Source organism: Balaenoptera physalus (assembly GCF_965194825.1).
Source record: "Balaenoptera physalus genome assembly, chromosome: 13".
In the NCBI taxonomy this organism is placed as follows: Eukaryota; Metazoa; Chordata; class Mammalia; order Artiodactyla; family Balaenopteridae; genus Balaenoptera; species Balaenoptera physalus.
Genome location: NC_138892.1, coordinates 62,748,361 through 62,768,381, shown reverse-complemented (window position 1 = coordinate 62,768,381; position 20,021 = coordinate 62,748,361). Strand labels below are relative to the sequence as shown.

The following is a 20,021-nucleotide window of genomic DNA, read 5'->3' as shown; positions in this document are numbered from 1 at the left end:
GCTAGGATCCTGTCTCTCTCTGACACGCTCCCCCCATACCACCCATCCCCAAAATGGCATGAGAGGCAGGGGTGGCACCCATAAATCTTGGATGTTACTAACCTGAGCTTACTGGCCTCAGTTTACTCATTTGTAAAAGGTGGAAATAATCGCAGCTGCTTCATGGGGTTGTTATGCAAAGCACTGAGACTAGTTTCGGTCGCGGAGAAAGCCTCTGGGAAACAGGCCTGGCTCGTGGATGGGGCCTGCACCTGGAGGCTGATTCATCCAGGGATAAGAGCACCGGCTTTGGCTGTAAGTTCCTAACCTGGGGTGATGGCCTCTGATTCGACTTCCACATCTGTAACACAGGGAGGAGGGCATTCCCCACCTCACCTGGCTGCTGGGATTGCGAGAGTGTGGGTGTGGTGCTCACCATAGGGCTGGGTACAAGGCAGCTCAGGATGGTGATAGCAGCTATCATTACCCAGTATAAGTTTTTTTCCCATCCCCATTTTCAATATTTCTCCCCACGCGTCTAGCACTCTCTTGGCAGGAAAACTGTTCTGAGGTCCCTACCTGTGCCCAAATACCCCCATGTAGGTTCTCCAACCCCCAAGCCCATCAGATGCTTAGCTGGCTTAAAATGCAAATTCCTAGGGACTTCCCTGGCGGTGCAGTGGTTAAGAATCCGCCTGCCAGTGCAGGGGACACGGATTCGAGCCCTGGTCCAGGAAGATCCCACATGCCGCGGAGCAAGTAAGCCTGTGCGCCACAACTACTGAGCTTGTGTGCCACAACTACTGAGCCCACGTGCCACAACTACTGAAGCCCGCGCACCTAGAGCCCGTGCTCCGCAACAGGAGAAGCCACCGCAATGAGAAGCCCGCGCGCTGCAACGAAGAGTAGCCCCTGCTTGCCGCAACTAGAGGAAGCCTGCATGCAGCAACAAAGACCCAATGCAACCAAAAATAAATAAAATTGATTCTTTAAAAAAAAAAAAAAATTCCTAGGCTCTACCCCAAAGACTCGGATTTGACGGGGTGGGGCTCATGGAGCTCTACTTTTACCCAGCACCCAGGTGTTTGTGAGGCTGGAGGCCTGGAGGCCACTCTTTCGAGAAACATGAACGTAGCCTGACCCTAACCCGAGGCCCAAGGTAGCCACGCGGGGTCCGGCCCCTTTCCCTGCTCTCAGTGCCCTTCCAGCCTCATGACCCAGGAGGGCCCTTGGCCCAGGACCCCTGAACCTCTACCTCCACAGCCCCTAGGAACTGGCTGGATGAGGGCAGCCCCTGCTGGATGGAAGTCGAACAAAATAGGGCTCTGCTCTGCAGTAGGACCGAATCAAGGGCCTTCCCTGGTACTCCAGCCCCAGTCTGCAGGTTCCCCAAGGAGTCCCCAGCCACCTGCCCTGGCTCAGGTTCTGTTCTGAAGGGTCCATGTGGGGTGGGCTGGGGAGTCCTGGGCCCTGTGCATGATGACTGCCACAGCCAGCAGTGTGTGGACTTCCAAGCGTGCATCCCTGGCACCCCCGCCAGAGCTCGTGAGTGAGCCTGCATCACAGCCCCAGCACCTGGCAAGGTGGGGCTAGGGGTGGGGTGGTTGGGAGATCTGCTTCTGTTCTCAGCCCTGCCCCCAGCTCCACGCTGCTCTCTGAGAAGCCCCTCACTGAGCCTTGGTTTCCTGTCTGTTCCACGCGGAGGTGAGTCTGCTGGCAGTACTCTGGTTAGGAGCAGAGCTTGCTGGGAAGTCCCCCACCAGCTGTGGCTGGACTGAGTCCCTCTCCCTTTGGATCACTCTTTGGCAAAGACAGGGCAGGCCGCCTGGGGAAGGCAAAAGGTGTTTGAGGAGGGGCCAGGGGTCGGGAATGGGCCGGGGCAGTGGAGAATCTTGGTCCCTATAGATATCTAGGCCCCACAGTGATGACAGTAGCTACCCCATATTATGCTTTATCGTCCACCAAGTTCTTTTCATATGATATTTGTTATTTCTAGCCCTCGATACCACACTGTAAGGAGAGCGTGCAACACAGCAGAGTGGTAAAGAGCGAGGACTCCAGAACCAGACTACCCGGCTTTAAATCTTGGCTCCAGCTCTTCCTAGCTGTGCAATTTTGGGCAAGTCACTTTACCTTTCTGTGCCTCAGTGTTTTCATCTATAAATGGGGAAATTAGTTGTACCTATTTCACAAAGTTGCTAATAGTGATTACATGAATGAATGTATACAAACTGTTTCCCACAGTGCCTGCCATGTAGCAGGCACCCCATAAATAATTGCTATTGTTTTTACCAAAGAGGAGAATTCATTTCAGAGGAAAGGAAATGACTTTCCCAAGGTCACTTGACTTCTAAGTGGCTGAGCTGGATGGGTCTAACTACTGAACCACTAGGTCTCCCTGTCCCTGTAAATGAAAGAAGCTCCATGGATGGTGGCTCCTTTCCAGGACGCTGGCGATTGGGGTACGGGGTGGGGGGCTGATTTCTCCAGCCCTGCCCTGCCCTGCCCCTCCCTGCCCTGCCCAAGGGCTGGAGCCTGCAGGCAGGCCTTTTCTTTCCAACCAGCAACTGGAAGAACTGGCCTCTGACTCTTGCTAGGGGCCAGGAGGGCGAACAAGGGGGCATTGAGCCTGGTGGGGCCTCACAATGGCCGCTCTGTCCCTGCGGCCCGGGGGCTGGGCCGTTTCCGTCGGGGACAATAGTCAAAAGGCAGTGACGCCGGCAGGGCCTGGAATCCCAGGCGGGATTTTCCAAGGCCTCAAATCCCGCTGTTTGTCCTCACAGGAGACCCAGGAAGCCTAGCTCCCTGTCTCCCCACACCCCACCCACGCAGGGCCCTGTGCCTAGAGGCCCTGGCCCCCTCCCCAGTCTGGAGGTGGCTCGGTGACTGGGGCCATAGCTCTGAGGTCTGGGCTCTGAGCAGGGGCCAATGGCCCTTCACTGGGGCCTGGGATGGGGGAAGCCGTCCTACACCCAGACGTGGTTATGGAGCTAGGTGGTGAGGGTCGGCCTCAAGGAAGTCGAGAAGCTTCTGAAGGTCACAGGCAACCAGCCGGTACTTGAGCTGTACGATACCGCACGGTTGCTCTGAGTGTCCGTGCGCCGGGCTGGGTGGCAGCCGGCTCTGTGGCCGCAGAGGGAAGCCTGCGACAGCCTGTCAGAGGTGGCAGGCTGCTGTGTGGTGGCTGGACGGTCCGCAGGTCTAGCGATGTCCTTCCGTGGCCGTGAGGCAGCTGTGTTGGGCCTGTTCCGGCTGAGGGCACTGCTGGGTCCCCTCACGTGAGAGCTGGGGCTGAGGATTCCCAGCGTGTTTTAGCTTAAATCTGGATGAGCTCCAGCCCCGCCGAGCCCCTGACTTTAGCAGTGACCCCAGGGCTGCTGGGCCTTCTCAGAACATGAGGCTGAAGGGATGCGCCGCCGTCCGTCCGCCTTGCCTCCCTGTCCGGGCCTGGCCTTGCAGCCCCACAGCTCAGCCGGCGGCTGCTCTGCTCTCCCTGGAGCCCCAAACCGCTGCTCCTCCCTGCTTCAGGCTCAGGCCGCTGCCAGCCCTGCCCTGGCCCCCGGGCTGGGGGCTGTTTGGGTAAGGCCTAGGCTGCCTAGTGGGACTTGGAAACATCCAGCCCCCTGTGGGAAGGGCAGGAAGGAGTGCAAGGCTGAGGAAACCCCCCTCCACCCTTTCAATATCCCCTTCCCCACACAGCTGGGGACATTCTGAGGGCGGGAGGCACATTCCAGGGTCCCCAGCTGGACTCTGAGGGCTCTGGGGGCTCTGGCCTCGTCTGCCTCCCGTCCCCCACCCCTAGGCCCATGCTCCGGCCATCCTGCCCACCACCCTGGTTCCCCTTTGCCTCCTGCTGGGCCCTGACCCTGCCAGGCCAGGGGGCCACTTGAGGTCTCCTCAAGGTCTCACCCAGGTGCTGGCTCAGGACCATAAATCATGGCAGCTCGGCTGTGAGGGCCGGGGGTGGCAGCTGGGCTGGGGAGGGGAGTGCAGGGGGGGCCTGTCTCAGTACATGCTGCGTTAGCAGGGAGCAGTGCCCAGCTGCGAGCCGGGCGGGCAGGGTGCTGACTGTCACTGCCCTGGTCAAGGAACATCAGAGGGAAAGGGCCGCCACCCGGGCTCCCGCCCAGCCTTGGGGTAGCCCAAGCAGCAGACCTGGACCCCATCCCAGGTAACTGGGGTACCATGAGGATAGCTACAGAGGTGACCCCACCCGATAGGAAACCTGGGACAGAAAAGCAGCCCCCCAGGAGTAGGTGGAGAGACTCCCTTACCAAGGGTGGGTAAACAGGCCTCTTCTTTTGCAAGGATAGCCTCGCAGAATCCTCTGCTCCAAAGAACAACAGATGTGCACACACTTCCCAAAGGAACAGAGGCACAGACCTCTCAGGAAGGAGAGATTGACCCCGTACCCCGGCAGGACACAGAAATAAAGCACCGCCCCAGTTTGGCCAGAGAGACAAACACGTAGATCTTCTCAGAGAAAGAGGCACACCACCCTTCCCCATCACAGAAGGACAGAGCCCCATGTATCCCAGGGGAAAGGGCAGCAGATGTGCCACCTCCCACCCAGCCCAGGTCTAGAGGCTGCCTGATGAGACTGGGCTGGGAGCCACCTCTTTCTCATGCTCTCTGCCACTCTCATCCGCCCAGCCATTTCCTCTGCCTTGGAAGAGGTGGGGCTGGGAGTGACATCCAGAAAGGGTGGGAGGTGGAGCAACCCCTGCCCAGGATCCCAGGGGGCAGATGTCAGAAGGGGACAGCTGGTCCTCATCGCCCCTGTGGCTTGGCTCAGATTAGAGGGTCAGCAGGCAGAGTGCCGGCTACACAGCCAAGCTGGCCACTGTCAGGGGCCCCCAGCCTGACGTCAGTCCCACTCATTGTTGCTGCAGAGGCTTGAGTCACTCCCTGTGACGCACTGGGGTCAGCTCTGGAGTGGCTGGGGGTGGCCTGTAGGGCCAGCTTCAGGGCTCAGCTCTCCCCTGGGCGCACTAGGATGGGGCGGGGCCATCCGAGGCCACACTCGCCATGCGAAGCCAGCTGCCTACTCCCAAGGTCTTGGGTTGGCCTTCGAGGTCCCTCCACAAAGCCTTTGCTGCAGATGTGCCTCAGAGGGCCTTCGCCAGTCGCCTGTCTGACTGGCTGGCCGTGACTCTGGCTGAGAAGTCAGCTCCCTCTGTCCTGGCCTGTCCTGCCTCGGAACTCTCAGTTCCCACTCTCAGCCCTCAGTGAGACCTCTTTCTCCAGCTCTTTTCTGTCTCCTTCTCCAGGAAGCCTCCCCAGCATAATTCCCTGTAGCCCCACTTCTTCGTGGAATTGCCAAGCCCCCTTCTTGTCCATCTCCTCAGGTTGCTGTTGTGTGCTCTCTGCAGGCGTCCTGGTTTTCCACTGGTGCCCAGTCACCTCCCAGCTTGCTGAGAGCAGGGCTTGGGACTCCTCTTCACTCTGAATGTGTCACTTTCTATTCCAGGCCACAGGCATCTTTCTGGGATGACAGCAGTGGCTTCCATCCTGGCCCCTTCTGGCCCCTGCAAAACCTGCTGCCATTTTTCATACCATTGGTTGTGTTTTCTCACCCAGGTACAACTTCTGGTCCATTTCCTCTGTGAGACTCTGAGTTCCTGGAGGGCCAGGATTGTGACTTGTCCCCCTTGGTAGGACATCGGCCTGGCATGGGGACAGTTACACAGGTGTGGCATGATTGAATGATTCCATCTGGGTCATCAGGAGTAGTGGCATAGGATGGGAGAATTCATTCCACACAGCCTCATTTTTTTGGGCTGAGACCCTTGCTCCCTGACAGGACCACCCTGCTGTGTGTAGGACTCAGGGTCAGAGTTGCAATGAGAATGGCCCTGTAAGGATTCAGGGAGGTACGAGGAGGCAAGGACTGGCCAGTGTCTGGATGTGAGATAAGATAGGTGAGGGGGCTCAGGCAGGAAAGGCTCCAGGGACAAGGTGAGGTGTGGAGGGAGGAGAGTGGGTAAAAAGACTGGCAGAATGAGGAAAGAGTAGCTGTGTGGCTTTGGCAAATGTATTAGTCAGGGTTTTCCAGAGAAAGAGATCCAATAGGATGTGTATATATAGAAAGAGATATATTATGAGGAATTGGCTCATGTGATTATGGGAGCTGACAGGTCCCAAGATCTACAGTCAGCAAGCTGGAGATCCAGGAGAGCCGATGGTGCGATTCCAAATGCGGGCAGGCTCGAGGCCCAGGAGGAGCAGATAGTTCACTTCAAGTCTGATGTCCCATCTTGAAAGCAGTCAGGGAGGGTCAGAACCTTTTATTCTATTCAGGCCTTCAACTGATTGGATGGGGCCCACCCTCCTTAGGGAAGGTAATCTGCTTTACTAAGTCTGCATTCAAATGTTAATCTCTTCCAGAAAGACCCTCAAAGACACACTCAGAATAATGTTTGACCAAATGTCTGGGCACTCTGTGGCACAGTCGAGTTGAGACATAACATTAGCCGTCACAGCACATCACTACATATCACTGAGCCTCAGTTTCATTATCTGTAAATTGGGGGGAACCTGTATTTACTTTCAAAGGCAGTTGGAGAAATCAACGCACTAGTGCATGTGAAGTGCTGGTGTGGTACCTTGGAAAGCTCGGTGACTGGCAGTGGTGATGATGGGGATGTCAGGACAGTGGCAGTGAAGGGCCCTGAGATGAGTGTGTCAGGGGACAGAGAGCGGTCATTCACTCCCCTCACTCACTGGCAGTCTCTGGAAGTTAGGCTCTGTTTTTTTTTTTTGGTCACAGGGCATGCAGGGTCTTAGTTCCCCCACCAGCGATCGAACCCGCGCCCCTTGCGGTGGAAGTGGGGAGTCTTAACCACTGGGTCGCCAGGGAAGTCTCTAGGCTCTGTTTGTTCCCCCTCCCCGGGGCTGGTTCTAACCTCCCTGGGTCCCCCTCCTTTGGCTCCTTACAGATCCTCCCCTCTCAATATTTTATCCTGATTCCCTTCTGGTTAAGTCCAGGCTCTAGAAGAGGATGCTGGTCTGTAAAGCAGGCAGCTTTCTCCTTCCCCAGACCCCATTTATAGAGGAGAAAATCAGAATGGATGAATGACATCAAGAGGCAGACACAGAGGCAATGGCACAATTACAAGCTTTACAAGAAATGTCACCAGATCCGTCATGGCAGAGCACCAAGAAGTGCTCCTGTGTGAAGATAACGGAGTAAGGTTAAGCCCCTTTGTCCAGCATCTTTGTGGGGTCGGGGATCTTGTCTATCATGCACATTGAACAAGCTAAAGTTTTGCCATTCACTCAGAACACTGGTGTGAGCTCATCTCCAGGGCACCTCTCCAAATGGCATGCCCCTCATCTTGGGGGATCGATGCCCCTTCCAGTACTCTGAGCCCAGACTTGGGGCTCCGTTCCAGGGGTGGCTCGCCGCCGATGACTACTCTCGGCCAAGGGAGGCAGCACAGAGCCCATCAGGCCCCTCCTTCCCTCTAATCTCTATGGCGGAAGTGAGTTGTTCCAGCCGAAACACAACATCCTCGGTGGTGGGAGTGAATGGACTCGTCCAAATGAGGGAGATACTTCTTACCATCAAATCTTAAAAGCCGACAGATAATCCAGAAAAAGGTAGCTTTCAAATTATAGAGCAGCGTATGAGTCTGTTTGTCCTCTGGAGTGGAGGTAGAACTATCTGGGTAGCTGCACTAGTGTCAGGGCTCGGCCAGCCTTGCTCGCGCCCCCGCCGGAGGCCGATGGAGCAGGTGGGACCGGCCAGGCTCGCAGAGGAGGGTCAGGGCTTCCGGCGCCGGCACCGCCTCCTGCCGAGGTGATCTGGCGCCCGCGGGGAGGGTGGTTGCGTGGCCCGAAGGTCCAGGACGGCGATTCGGGGAGGTGGGGGACCGTTCTAGCCGAGCGCCCCCCTTCTTCTGTGCGAGCGCGGGCGCGCCTCGAACTCCCGGGACCGGCCAGGCTGGGCGCGGGGCGCCGCTCCCGAGACCTGGAGGAGTCCGCTCCTCCCGCGTAGCCCTGGACCGTGGAGGTTCGCCGGGACTGGTGGCTGGAGAAACGTGACTCGGACGGGAAGTGCTTCCTGCGTCCGGCCGGGGTTTCTTGATGCGGAGCCGAATAACTGTGTGTTTTTGCGTTCAGCCCATTTCTTGCGGCTCATCGGGCGCGCGGAGTTTGCGGCGTACCTGCGGAGATCGCACCTGCGGAGGGCGTACCTGCGCCTGAGGAGGAGGAAGGGCAAGATCCAGCCTGAGGGACCCGCGCTCCAGCCTCTCCGCATAAGGTGAGGATGAGGGTACCCTGGGCTCCGGCCTGACTCAGAGAAGGCATCAGTCAGCCTCTGCCCCTGTGCTCTGCAGATCTGGGCCTTGGGGACACCGAAGGGACGAGACTTCCCAGGCCCTGCCTTGGAGAAGTCCCCTGCTCACCGGGGTCGGGGGTGAGGGAGCAGACAAGCTCATCACAGACGAAAGGTGGCCGCGTTGGGAAGGAGGCTGAGGTTGGTTAGTATTGACTTCCTGAAGAAGTGGAGTCTAGAGTAGCGCTGAGAATGAGGGAAGAGCCTGGGTTTGGGGCAAAAGTGAAGAGATGGATGGCCTGTTTGATGGTTTGCAGGGGATACAAGAGGGGGTTTTTGGAAGAAAGGGGAGCTGGACCAGAGCTGGGAATCTTTAAATGGAAATTGCTGGATGGAGTTAGACTAGAGAACCAACCCAGCAACAATTCCTGCATCAGGATGAATTGAGCAGTCACTTTGTACCAGGAATCAGGTATACTGAGATTCCAGTGATGACTAGGATACAGTCCCTGCCCTCAAGGAATTGTCTGCCTAGTTGGAGAGATCAGTCAAGATTAACACCTGTGAAAAGATAACTGATAATACAGGTAGTCCTGGGCTGATTGCCAAGCGAGAGGCAGAGCCAGCTTGATCTCTCAGCAGTCCATGGACTGCTGCCCTGTCTTCAGGGACAAAGAGACAGACCAGTACACTTTGAAGAGAGCTGCCAGACCTGAGGATATAAGATGTGATGTCAAGCTGGCATGTTTATGGGGACTGGAGACCTTTAATCTGTAGACGGGGGGGTAAGGGAGTGATGGAAGAATTGCCTTTAAATATCCGAAAGGCTCCTTTGTGGAAAAAGGGTGAGACTTATTCTGTGTGTGGCTCTTTATATCAAAACTAAGCTTAGTGGTTTGAAGCACTAAGAGACAGATTCCTTCCATAGAGGGAATCACTGCACAGAGCTTTGAAAAGACGGAATGGCCTGCTGGGAGAGGTAGTGAATTCTCTGTCAGGGGAGGTGTGTAGGCTGAACCCTCTCAGCTAAGAAATTTGACTGATCCCTCTCCTGCTGGGCTCATATTCAGTTACTGATGAAGTTCTGGTTCTCAAGTCTGTTCTTTTTTTTTTAATTTTTAAAATTTATTTTTTTATTTTTGGCTATGTTGGGTCTTCTTCTTTGCTGCGTGCGGGCTTTCTCTAGTTGTGGCGAGCAGGGGCTACACTTGGTTGCGGTGCGTGGGCTTCTCATTGTGGTGGCTTCTCTTGTTGTGGAGCACGGGCTCTAGGCGCATGGGCTTCAGTAGTTGTGGCGCACGGGCTCGGTAGTTGTGTATCGCAGGCTCTAGAGCACAGGCTCAGTAGTTGTGGCGCACGGGCTTCATTGCTCCGCGGCATGTGGGATCTTCCCGGACCAGGGCTTGAACCCGTGTCCCCTGCATTGGCAGGCGGATTCTTAACCACTGTGCCACCAGAGAAGCCCTCAAGTCTCTTCTTTCCTTCCCACTCCCTCTACCAGTCCTGTCCTGTAGCCTTGCGTCATCTCTCATCAATGACAATGAAATAATTACAGCAGCTAATACTACTTGTCAGGAACTGCTTTAAGTGCTTTACAGATACTTACTCATCCTGTCCTTGAGACGACCCTTTCAAGGTAGCTATTGTGAATATGCCCTTTTTATGGATTGGGGAAACTGAGGCACATAGGGGTGAGGCAGCTTGCCCAAGATCACACAGTGAGCAGTTGGCAGAGCTGGGGTTCCAACCCAGGCCGTCTGGCTTTAGAGTCACTGCTCTTAACCACTATTCTACTGTGTTTTACATGTGTTATTTTATTTAATCCTCATAACGATCCAAATTTACAGATAAGAAAATAGACTCAGAGGTTGAATGATTCGCTTAAGGTCACAGAGCAAGATATAGGAGAGCTGGGATTCAGACCCAGGCCCTTTGGACGTGAAAACCCCACACTCTGTACTTCACTCTCCCGTATCCCATTGCACTGTCTCTGTGTCACTGCTGTAGTGGCCTCTAACTGGACTCCTTGCCCAGCCCTTTCTGCCTTAAATTGGCAAGTTTTTACCTCAGTCTGTGGATGGAAACGTGAGACTTGGTGTGTATGTGTCAGTCGGGTTTTCAAGTCCAGTCTTCTTAGCTTTCACTGACTTCTCAGAGCAGTCTGTGACCCCAAAATAGTGACGAGCCATTCTTTGCTTGTCAACAGAGTTAACTTTCTGATGCACAGATTCAGTGTCGGACAGTGATGCATTGACTCTTCACTGCCCTCGGGACAGAGTCCAGGTGCCTTAATCTGGTCATTCAAGATCCCAGGAAATCAGATTCCAATCTTCCTTTTCTTCTTATTCCCACCGTGTAGTCTCACCACTCCGGTAATGTTTACCTGCCTGTCTCTCCTCCATCCTGGCAGCTTCTCAAGGGCAGGGGCTGACAGGTGTTGCACAGTGAGCATTTGCTGTAAACCGCACTGCATACCGTCATGGAATTCAGGCCTGGGCTGGTTGTTTGGGCTGGTAACTTTGAGGCTCTCCCCTTCTCTGATGCCGAGAGTCTGTGATTCTCTGCCAGCACGTGCTGCGCAGTGCAGAGACGGGCTGCGGCGGCAGGGGCTGGGCTGGGCCTGGAAGGAAGTGAACAGGTGACACGCAGGTCATGCAGAAGGTGTCTACATCTGATCCGGCTCCTTTTGCAGGGCGGTCCCCGGGTGGGGCGAAGCTCCCCCGTCTTTACTCTCGTCCCCGACCCCGGCGTGGGCCACCGGCTGCAAGATGAACTGTCGCTCGGAGGTGCTGGAGGTGTCGGTGGAGGGGCGGCAGGTGGAGGAGGCCATGCTGGCGGTGCTGCACACGGTGCTCCTGCACCGCAGCACCGGCAAGTTCCACTACAAGAAGGAGGGCACCTACTCCATCGGCACCGTGGGCACCCAGGACGTTGACTGCGACTTCATCGACTTCACCTACGTGCGTGTCTCCTCTGAGGAGCTGGACCGCGCCCTGCGCAAGGTCGTCGGGGAGTTCAGGGTAAGGTGGGGCGCAGTGGGCGGCAGGTGGCCCCTGAGTGTCGTCCCCGCCCCGCCCCGGCTTGCTGCTGGAACAGCTTGCCCTTCCTGGGTGTACTTGTCGGCTTCTTTCAGGTTCTAAGGAACAGGCACTTTCAGAGCTTCTGTGGGTGAGGAGGGCTTGGTGGGGGGCGGGGAGGTGAGGGGACCTCGTAAAAATACAAGGCAGCAGAGCAGGAAGCCCTCGTAGCATTGGTGGTCAGGGCCCCTGGGGTCATCATTGCCCCTGTGCTCTTGACCTTCTCTCTGACCCTGCAGCTCTCTCTACTGATGGCCCTCTGCTTCTGCTTCTGCATTTGGGCCTTTCTTATATGAAACTCCCTGAGAGGGAGGGTTGCTGGGCTCAGGCAGTGGGCATCCAAGTGGAGTGTCTCTTGGGCAGCGTGGCACGTGTCTGTGTGTGCCTGTAGGGGCGAGGGGAAAGGTGGAAGGGACACGGCAGTCTGCTAATGTTGGTCACCTCGGGGTGGGAATGGAGGCGTGATTTTTATTTTGTCTTCATTCAGTGTTGCAGTGTTTCACTATTTCAATGAGTGCATATTTTTTTTTTTTTTTTCTTTTTTAAACATCTATACTTCAATTTTATTATTTATTTATTTATTTTTGGCTGTGTTTGGTTTTCGTTTCTGTGCAAGGACTTTCTCTAGTTGCGGCAAGCGGGGGCCACTCTTCATCGCGGTGCGCGGGCCTCTCACTGTCGTGGCCTCTCTTGTTGCGGAGCACAAGCTCCAGACGCGCAGGCTCAGTAGTTGTGGCTCACAGACCTAGTTGCTCCGCGGCACGTGGGATCTTCCCAGACCAGGGCTCGAACCCGTGTCCTCTGCATTGGCAGGTGGATTCTTAACCACTGTGCCACCAGGGAAGCCCTGAGTGCATATTTTTAAATTTTAAAGTAACCAAGGGAATTTCTCTTAAGGTGTTCCCTGAGGTCAGAGGAGGAGGGTTGTCTGTCTGACTTCCATTCCACAGAGGTGTGATCCTTGCAGGGGGTGGACCCTCTCCCAGGCCACAGTGGGCTCCCCACCCCCATCCCTCCAAGGCTAGAAAGGGCAAGTTCATAAGAGTTTCCCAGTGCCCCTTCAAAGGGAGGCAGCGGTACTCAGCCCTCTGTCCTCCAGATGCCTGTGAGCGGCACGTGGAACACAGTGGACTTGTAAGAGCACAGACTCTGGAGCCAGGCTCTACCACCCAGCAGGTGTGTGACCTTGGCCAAGTGAGTCCACTCCTCCCAGCCTCAGTTTCCCTGTGTGTAAACTTAGGATGAAAATTGTACCCACCTCATGGGGTATATATGCACCATGAGGATTAAATGAGTCAGCTATGCCAAGTGCTTGACAGCCTGCACACAGGAAGCATTATAGAAGTGGCAGCTGTCATTACTGTCAGCTGAGGGCACACGAGCTTAGTTTGTTCGTGAAGGAGAGACTTACTCCTGATGGGCAGTTAAGGACTTGAGGGAGGCATCCTTACCTTCTGGGTGGGCCCTGACTCGGAAAGGTGCTTTAGGGTCTCGGCTGCACTAGGAGGAGGAGTGTGGGGTCGCCACACCCCACGGGGGGGACAGGCAGATTTATCGGACCAGGTGGCCCCATTGGCTTCTCAGAGGAGAAGAGGGAGAAGCTCCAGGTCTGGTCTGTCCTTCCCCTCCTGTCCCCCTTCGGTTCCTTGGCTTCTGTCTCTCTATTTAAGGATCACTGGGCTTTTCTTTAGAGGCTGTGAGTTTACGTTGTCATTGAGTGAATGAAGTAGGATTGCGCTTAATTGGCCTGGGGAGAAGGAGACGTTGGAGAGAAGGTGATTTTGGAGAACCTTCTGAAGGATGGGGTCCAAAGGGGCGGGGTTGTGGAAGGAGAAGGAAGGCCCTTCTTGTAAAGTTGAAAGGCAAAGATTTTGAAATCTGGATTCAAACCCTGGCGCCGTCATCCGCTGGCCTGGGACTTTGGCAGGGTGACTGGCCAGTGACTCTGAGCCTCATTCTGCCTCAGTAAAATGGAGGTTACATACCTGCCGCACAGAGCTGTTGAGAGGAGCGAGCAGGATTGTGTGTGTAAAGCGCCTGCCTGGCCCAGAATATGTGCTTAAAGACATCACTTCTGAGCAAAGCTGGAGGAGTTGGGTGAGCACACAGATTTTGTTTGCTTGAACCATTCAGTTTTAGGCCGGCAGCTTGCTGTGGCACTTCACACGAATCCTTTACTCTCCGGGTCTTATTCCCTGCCCTCCCCGAAGGGCTAAAGAAGCTAGGAGAGCAGTTCCCTGGGGCATAGGAAGCAGGCCCTCACAGAGCGAGAACCCCTCGGAGGCTTTGGCTGCTCACTCTTGCTCCTCCTTCCCCAGGATGCTCTGCGAAACTCCGGGGGCGATGGGCTGGGGCAGATGTCCTTGGAGTTCTATCAGAAGAAGAAGTCTCGCTGGCCTTTCTCAGACGAGTGCATCCCCTGGGAAGTGTGGACGGTCAAGGTGCACGTGGTGGCCCTGGCCACGGAGCAGGAGCGGCAGATCTGCCGGGAGAAGGTGGGTGAGAAGCTCTGCGAGAAGATCATCAACATTGTGGAGGTGATGAACCGGCACGAGTACCTGCCCAAGATGCCCACGCAGTCGGAGGTGGACAACGTGTTTGACACAGGCTTGCGGGACGTGCAGCCCTATCTCTACAAGATCTCCTTCCAAATCACCGACGCCCTGGGCTCCTCCGTCACCACCACCATGCGCAGGCTCATCAAAGACACCCTGGCCCTCTAGGCCTCGTTGGGCCTTGGGCGCTCCTTGATGGCTTGCGGACCTTGGCTTCTGGGGATCGTACTGGTAGGCCCTGTTAGCCCTTGGGGCTCTGGAACCCGCTCCGGGTCTTTGATGAGACTTGGAAGGGCCACCCCTGGCTTCCTGTTGTGTGGTTGCCAGTCTCTGGTCATCCTTGTCACCTTCACTGATGGTCAAGTCCGGCCTACACTGTCTCTCCGCACCCCTGGTGGGGGTCCCCTTTCCTACACTGTACAGAAGAGCCGTCACTAGGATGGTGAATAAAGTCGAGAATGTGAGTTTGGGTTGAGCCATCTCTCCCTTGGCTGGTGTTCTGCCCTGAAACATTAACACTTTTATAGCAGACCTGCCAGGACACACGTGTGTGTTGAGGGCAGTATTCCAAGATGAGGGGAGTGGGTGGATGGGATTAAAGATAGATTAAAGCTGATTGATTTTGTACTTTGTTGGACATTCACATAAGCAGGTGTGACCATGGTCAGTCCCATGAATGAGGACACAGATCAGGATCTACTGCTTTCGGATATGACTGTGCTATTTCTCCTCCCTTCCTAAGGAAACTATGACATCCCTGCCTTCTATATTATCTGGTCTTCCTTCAGATGACCCCAAAGAATATCTCCTCTGTCTTCATAGAGCACACACAGGCCCCCACTTGCACCAGAAAGCTCATTTGATTTGGTGTTTCTCTCTCTGGAGAGAGGTTGGCCACCTTGAGACTGGTGTCCGGTAACACTTCTTCCAGTTTGGGCTGGCCCTCGCCAGTTGTTAGGACATTGGTAACTCACTCATTTCTAGGCAAGCATGCTCAAAATCAGTGAACTCCACTGTGTGCTTTTCATTGATTTAGTCTTCCATATTTTACAATGCTTTTTGTTACATAGGTGCCAGTTCTAACCAAACTAAATGAGCAGTACATAAGCAGCTGTGCTAAGGGAGAAAGGGGCTGGGGGTCTTGTCCATGGTCCTGGAGCAGTTAGGTGCCAGGATGGCCAGGAAGTGTTTGCACGTTTTTCTCATTCCAGGCCACTCTTGGCCATGTGCTATTTCATGAGGGGTTTTCTGATGTCCTACCCTTGACTTCTGGGGCACTGGGGAGTTGGAGAACTCAGGAGGTTCCCAGGGGTTTGGAGATGGGGAAGGCCAATTCTCAGCAAGTCCTTGATGAGGTGTGACCCTAGCTGGCCTGCTGCAGTCTGGGGGACCTTCTTTTCCTCCTAGAGGCCAGCAGCTCATCCCTTGTGGGGAGTTGGCTGAGTCGGGTGTTTGCCGACAGTGACTTTGTTTGAAACCGAGCTCAGGGTTGCTACAGGAGTTCTCAGGAGACCTGGGCGGGAGGATCTTTCCTCCATCCCAGCTTCCCCAGACTTTTCTACTTTTTTGCAGCCAGGCTCTGCTCCAGTCTCCCACCCTGGCTTGGCTGTGGGACACCCAGTTGGCAGCAAGCTCCCCTTAGTGGGCAGTTCAGTAACATCTCCATCCCTTTTTGGTGGTGTGATTTCCCGGAGGTAGGGGACTGATTTACTCAGGGTCAGAACAGGAGCCCTGGTAACTCAAATCTATGCTTTCCCCTTGGTCTGTAACTCTCCTTGAGCTCTGGGGCCTGAGCAAAGGAATGGGGGCAGGCCTTAAAGTCCTCCTGCCCTCCATCTCCCTCCCCTGGGACCAAGGAGGCACTGGCCTGCTTGTCCAGCCCCAGGAGGCTCCCAAGGGGATGATGCACGATGAAGGCTATGATCACTAAGGGTCTAGAGGCTGCTCATTTGCCTCCTGTCCCAGTGGCCACCTGGGCCACCTAGCAGTATTGACCTTTTTGGCCCAGGGACAGAAAGCCCAGGAGTGGGGATGGCCCTTGTTTGTCCCGTGTCCCGCTCAGCGGGGGCAGCACCCTGCCAGCACCTGGGATGTGGTCTGGAAGATCTTTTCGGGATTCTGAGGGAGGGCTATCTCCTGACCTTTGCTAAGGGGGAGGGAGAGCCCTGGGGACAGGACTCCTGGGTTTGGCCGGTTGGGTGCGTGCGTGGTTGTGGGCCTTTGGGCCGAGAAGTAACAACCGGCCCTGGGATTCTGGGCCATAGCTACACTGGAGGAGCCCTTTGTCTAGAAAGGGCCTGAGCGCTCCGACGCAGGGGGTGGGGTCGCACGGCGCCTGGGATCCGCCCCTTGGGCCCCTCCCTGACGCGGCCGCCGCCCACCCGCCGGCCCCGGGCTCCCGCACATCTGGCGGTCCCCAGCACTTCTGGGCAGCCGGCGTGAAGCATGAACGGCTCGAAGGCGGACGTCACAGCCCGGGCCGCCTGGCTGAGCTCCTGTTGCAACCAGTCGGGGGTGCTGCCGGAGCCCCCCGAGGGGCCGCGCGCCGTGCAGGCGGCGGTGCTGGGCGTGCTGTCGCTGCTCGTGCTCTGCGGGCTCCTGTTCCTGGGCGCCGGCCTCCTGCTCCGCGCCCAGGGTCTGACAGCGCTGCTGGCCCGAGAGCTGCGCGCGTCCCGGGAGGGAGAGCCCGGCGGCGCCAGCGGAGGCGAGGATGACTCCTAAGGCGCGCCCGGCTGCGCTCGGGGGTCGCGGCCTCCCGGCGGCCCGCGGACTCCACGCCCGACTTCGAGGGAGCGGCCCCCAGCGCCAGACGGCTGCAGCGGGAAGCCCTCCGGCGATGCTGGCGCGCGCGCACACACAGGTGAGAGCCCGCCCAGATGAGAGCCGCAGCGCCTCGGGACTGGGGGCGCAGGGGCTGGAAACCGTCGTATTGACCGGGCTCGCTGCGCTCAGCCACAGACCCAGCTTTTCAGCGACTCCCGTTCCAGCTCTGGAAGCCCACGGGGTGGGACCGGCGGCTATCCCAGGGGTGCCGGGATCTGAGCGGAGAGGCTGCCCTTCCCTCTCTCTCCCGGTCGGGTCGTCTCTCCGGCCCAGCGGCGCCCCGACCCACGGCCTTTTTCTAGGTCACTGTGTAACTGCGGGAGAGGGAGAAGCAGGGCGGATCAAAGAGGAGGGAGTCTGGAGGGGCCACAGTGTGCTGGGGAGCCCTTCTTCCCTGCACCCATGCCACCCCGCTTTGCGCCAGCCCCACCTAGTGCTAAGGCCCAACGTGGTGTCACCCCAGCACTGCCCATCCCACTGGGAGGCTGGGGAGAGCCATGGCCACAGGAACTCAGCCAACCCAGGCCCCGGGCTTCTGCTTCCTCCCGTCCTCTCCTTCAGGAAGCCTTTTCCCCGGAGAGGGGTTTGGGTATGATTCCTCGCTGCGGCCTCCCTCTTGAGGCAGGGATGGGAGTGTGGATCGAGTTTTAGGGCAGAGCCAGGAGCCTGGATGACCCTGGGGGATGGGGAGGTGTGCTGGGGCCTCCTCCCCCCAGCCCCTGCTCAGGTGGGGGGACGTGTGTGGCCCAGAGCAAGGGGCTTTGGGGTGTGCGTCGGGGGGGGTAGGTGACAAGATTCCTAACAGCTGGGGGGCCTCAGGAGCGCGCTGCTCCAGGAAGCTGGGGCTGAGGGTTCCCAGCTGTAGGGGCTCCATCTGGCCCTCCTGCCTCTGTCTCTCCAAGGACAGGAACCATCTGGAGGGAAGGGCCTGGGTGGCCTAAAGACAAGGTAATTCTAGGCCAAGGCTGCCTTGGGCAGAGCCATAGGGGTTGGCGAGGGAAGCCTTCTGTGTCTGTCTCCTCTGTTCAGTGTTGTACCGAGGGATTCCCAGGTTTCTGTGGGTGGGGCTGTTCACCAGGGGTGCCTCTGACCTCTCTTGCCCCTCCCACTCTAAAGCCCCTCCCCTGCCTGCCAGGGCAGAGGCAGGGTCCCACCTTCCCTCTGAGAAGGGAGTGAGTGCTGGCAAGGAGGGGCCGATGAGGGGTGAGGGGCCGGAGTGGGCAGGGTTCAGCTGTGAAGCTGACGACGTGTGATCCCTGTCTGTGCAGAGCAGCCCAGGATTTGGTGCTAATCCCGGACAGCTGTGCCACACTGGCCTTGCTGAGCTGTGGACTTCTCACCTCAGGCATGCTGATCCCACCCCCTTGGAGAGAGGGCTGGCCAGGTGTGTGTGTGTGTGTGTGTGTGTGTGTGTTTGTGACTGCTCCTGGCCTTAGGGCGGCAGGCCAGCCCGGGAACATTCCCCACCTCCCTTTGCTGTGTCCTGGGGGAGGGGCTGGAACTCCCCCTCTTTATTGTGTCCAGGTTCACCCACCCCCTTTCCCATAAGTTCTGCTGAATTTGCTGCATTTCCATCCTTTCTCCCATCTCCATACTATGCTCTTTTCTCCTTCCCCATCTGGGACAGCGTCTCCAGTTCTGCTGTGAACCCTTCATTTTACAAATGGGGAAGCTCAGAGAGAAGAAAGTGACATGCTCAAGTGAATGACAGAGCCGGAACTGGACCCTGGGGCTCCTGCTTGATTCTGAGCTCAGGGGGTGGGGTGGCATCCCTGAGTGAGAAGGACCCCTTGGGTTGCCCTCTTTGCTCTGTCCTCTCTTTCCCTGATTTCTCACCACTCTTTGAGATGCTGATGCAAAATATGGCCTCTCTTCCCAAAAGAATGAACCTTCACACCACATTCGGCATATGGTTTCTGGGACTGGAACCTCAACTCCTCCCTTCCCGCTCCGTGTCCTCCTTCCCATCCTTACTTCCCAGCAGCCTTGCTAGATACCTTCTTGCTGCTGGCAATGGCCTTCCAGGTGCCTCAGCAACTCCCCAACCAGCTGGGCTAAGCTTTCCTGGCCCGAACCTGAGGGTGGGGGTGAGCTCAGAGGGTCAGCTGGAATATATACACCTATGGAAAAAAAATCCAAGTGGACAGGGCAGAGGGATCGGAGGTCAAGGTGATGACTTGCGTTGGCCTTTGGGTTCAAGTCTGGCTGGTGTTAGAGGCATAGAGAGATTTGATGGAGGGACGGACTGTGCCCCCAGCATCATGGTGTCTGCTCGCACCCAGGCAGGGCTGGGGGTGTCCCGGTGGGGTGAGAGAAGAGGGGGTAGGCAAAGGCTTTCTTCATCCAACTTCCTGCCTTTGCTGTCCCTTCAGCTCAGTGCTTGGGTAGCTGGCCCGTGGCATGTGCTGGAGACCTCAGTGTTCCTGGAGAAAGATACTGAGATGTTTGCTGTGGAACTCTGACCCTGGTCAAGGCTGTCAGACTGAGTGGGGAGGAAAAGAATTTAGAAAATTGGGAAATGGGTGCTGCTGTCAAGGCATTTCTCAGACTCCGGCTGGGAGGGAGAGGTGGGGCATGGCTGTAGGTCTGAGTGCCGTGGAGTGAGGCCAGGCACCTGGTCACCAGCAAGATGGCCCATTAGCCTATGCTGTCCTTGATGGAAAGGCCGGGGCCACAGATGGTTGGACGTCTTGCCTTAACCTTCCTCCAGCCCCTGAGTCTCACTCTGAGCTGGAAAGGTCTGTCATTCCTTGGCTCCCTTCCCAGCAAAGACAGGGGGTGGCTGTCTGTTACAGATTCCCGAACCTTGCGTGGTCTGTCTCCCAGAGAGCTCTCATTCCAGCGCATCGGCTGCACGGGGAACTCCTGCTACCTTTGATCCATGTGCGGTGCAGATGACAGCCTGGGAGAAACCTGGATTGTGCTGAGACCTCAACTTGGGATCCTTGCACTCAGCTGCTGCCTCTGATCTGCTCCATCCAACCTCCTGAAGTGCTCATGGTGTGGGTCTGGGAGGTCAGCGCTCCAGGAATGAATGGGCCCCCGGGCAACTGCTGTGTGTCCTGGACACTGAAGAGGCTACACCCCCAGGATGCTCAGTGCCCGCAGACGCTGACCAGCCCCCTGCCTGCTGGGCCCTGTCCCATCTCTGATGCAGGGTGGCCGTGGTCTGACAAGCCAGTGACTTGTCCCTGCTGAGGGCTGTGGGTCACTGTCCCCCATTTGGAGGTCTTGGGTGCCCCAGCAATGCCCCATCACTGCCCTATCTCTTCCTTTGGCTTGTTATTAAATATGCTGGTAATGCAA

The 20,021-nt window shown here is 56.7% G+C and overlaps 2 protein-coding genes across 5 annotated transcripts; both read left to right on the top strand.

The window, feature by feature from the left end:
- Window positions 1–7,243: 7,243 nt before the first annotated feature.
- Window positions 7,244–14,367, top strand: ATG101 (autophagy related 101). 4 transcript variants are annotated; one of them, XM_082422500.1, is made up of 4 exons: window positions 7,244–7,581; window positions 8,104–8,245; window positions 10,953–11,280; window positions 13,656–14,367. In XM_082422500.1, the coding sequence occupies exons 3-4, from the start codon at window positions 11,029–11,031 to the stop codon at window positions 14,058–14,060; spliced, it is 657 nt and encodes a 218-aa protein (XP_082278626.1). In that variant the 5' UTR covers window positions 7,244–7,581; window positions 8,104–8,245; window positions 10,953–11,028; the 3' UTR covers window positions 14,061–14,367. The 4 variants fall into 4 exon arrangements, with proteins under 4 accessions (XP_082278626.1, XP_082278628.1, XP_082278625.1 ...); XM_082422502.1 differs by lacking the exon at window positions 7,244–7,581 and adding an exon at window positions 7,691–7,780; XM_082422499.1 differs by lacking the exon at window positions 7,244–7,581 and adding an exon at window positions 7,762–7,845.
- A 269-nt stretch (window positions 14,368–14,636) lies between these two features.
- SMIM41 (small integral membrane protein 41) lies at window positions 14,637–20,021 on the top strand. The gene is made up of 2 exons (XM_082422503.1): window positions 14,637–18,099; window positions 19,511–20,021. The coding sequence occupies exon 1, from the start codon at window positions 16,338–16,340 to the stop codon at window positions 16,611–16,613; it is 276 nt and encodes a 91-aa protein (XP_082278629.1). The 5' UTR covers window positions 14,637–16,337; the 3' UTR covers window positions 16,614–18,099; window positions 19,511–20,021.

Coding starts and splice junctions, on each gene's coding strand:
- ATG101 (XM_082422500.1), top strand. CDS start 11,029: ATGAACTGTCGCTCGGAGGTGCTGGAGGTGTCGGTGGAGGGGCGGCAG. Junction 11,281..13,655: donor AGGTCGTCGGGGAGTTCAGG/GTAAGGTGGGGC, acceptor CTCCTTCCCCAG/GATGCTCTGCGAAACTCCGG.
- SMIM41 (XM_082422503.1), top strand. CDS start 16,338: ATGAACGGCTCGAAGGCGGACGTCACAGCCCGGGCCGCCTGGCTGAGC.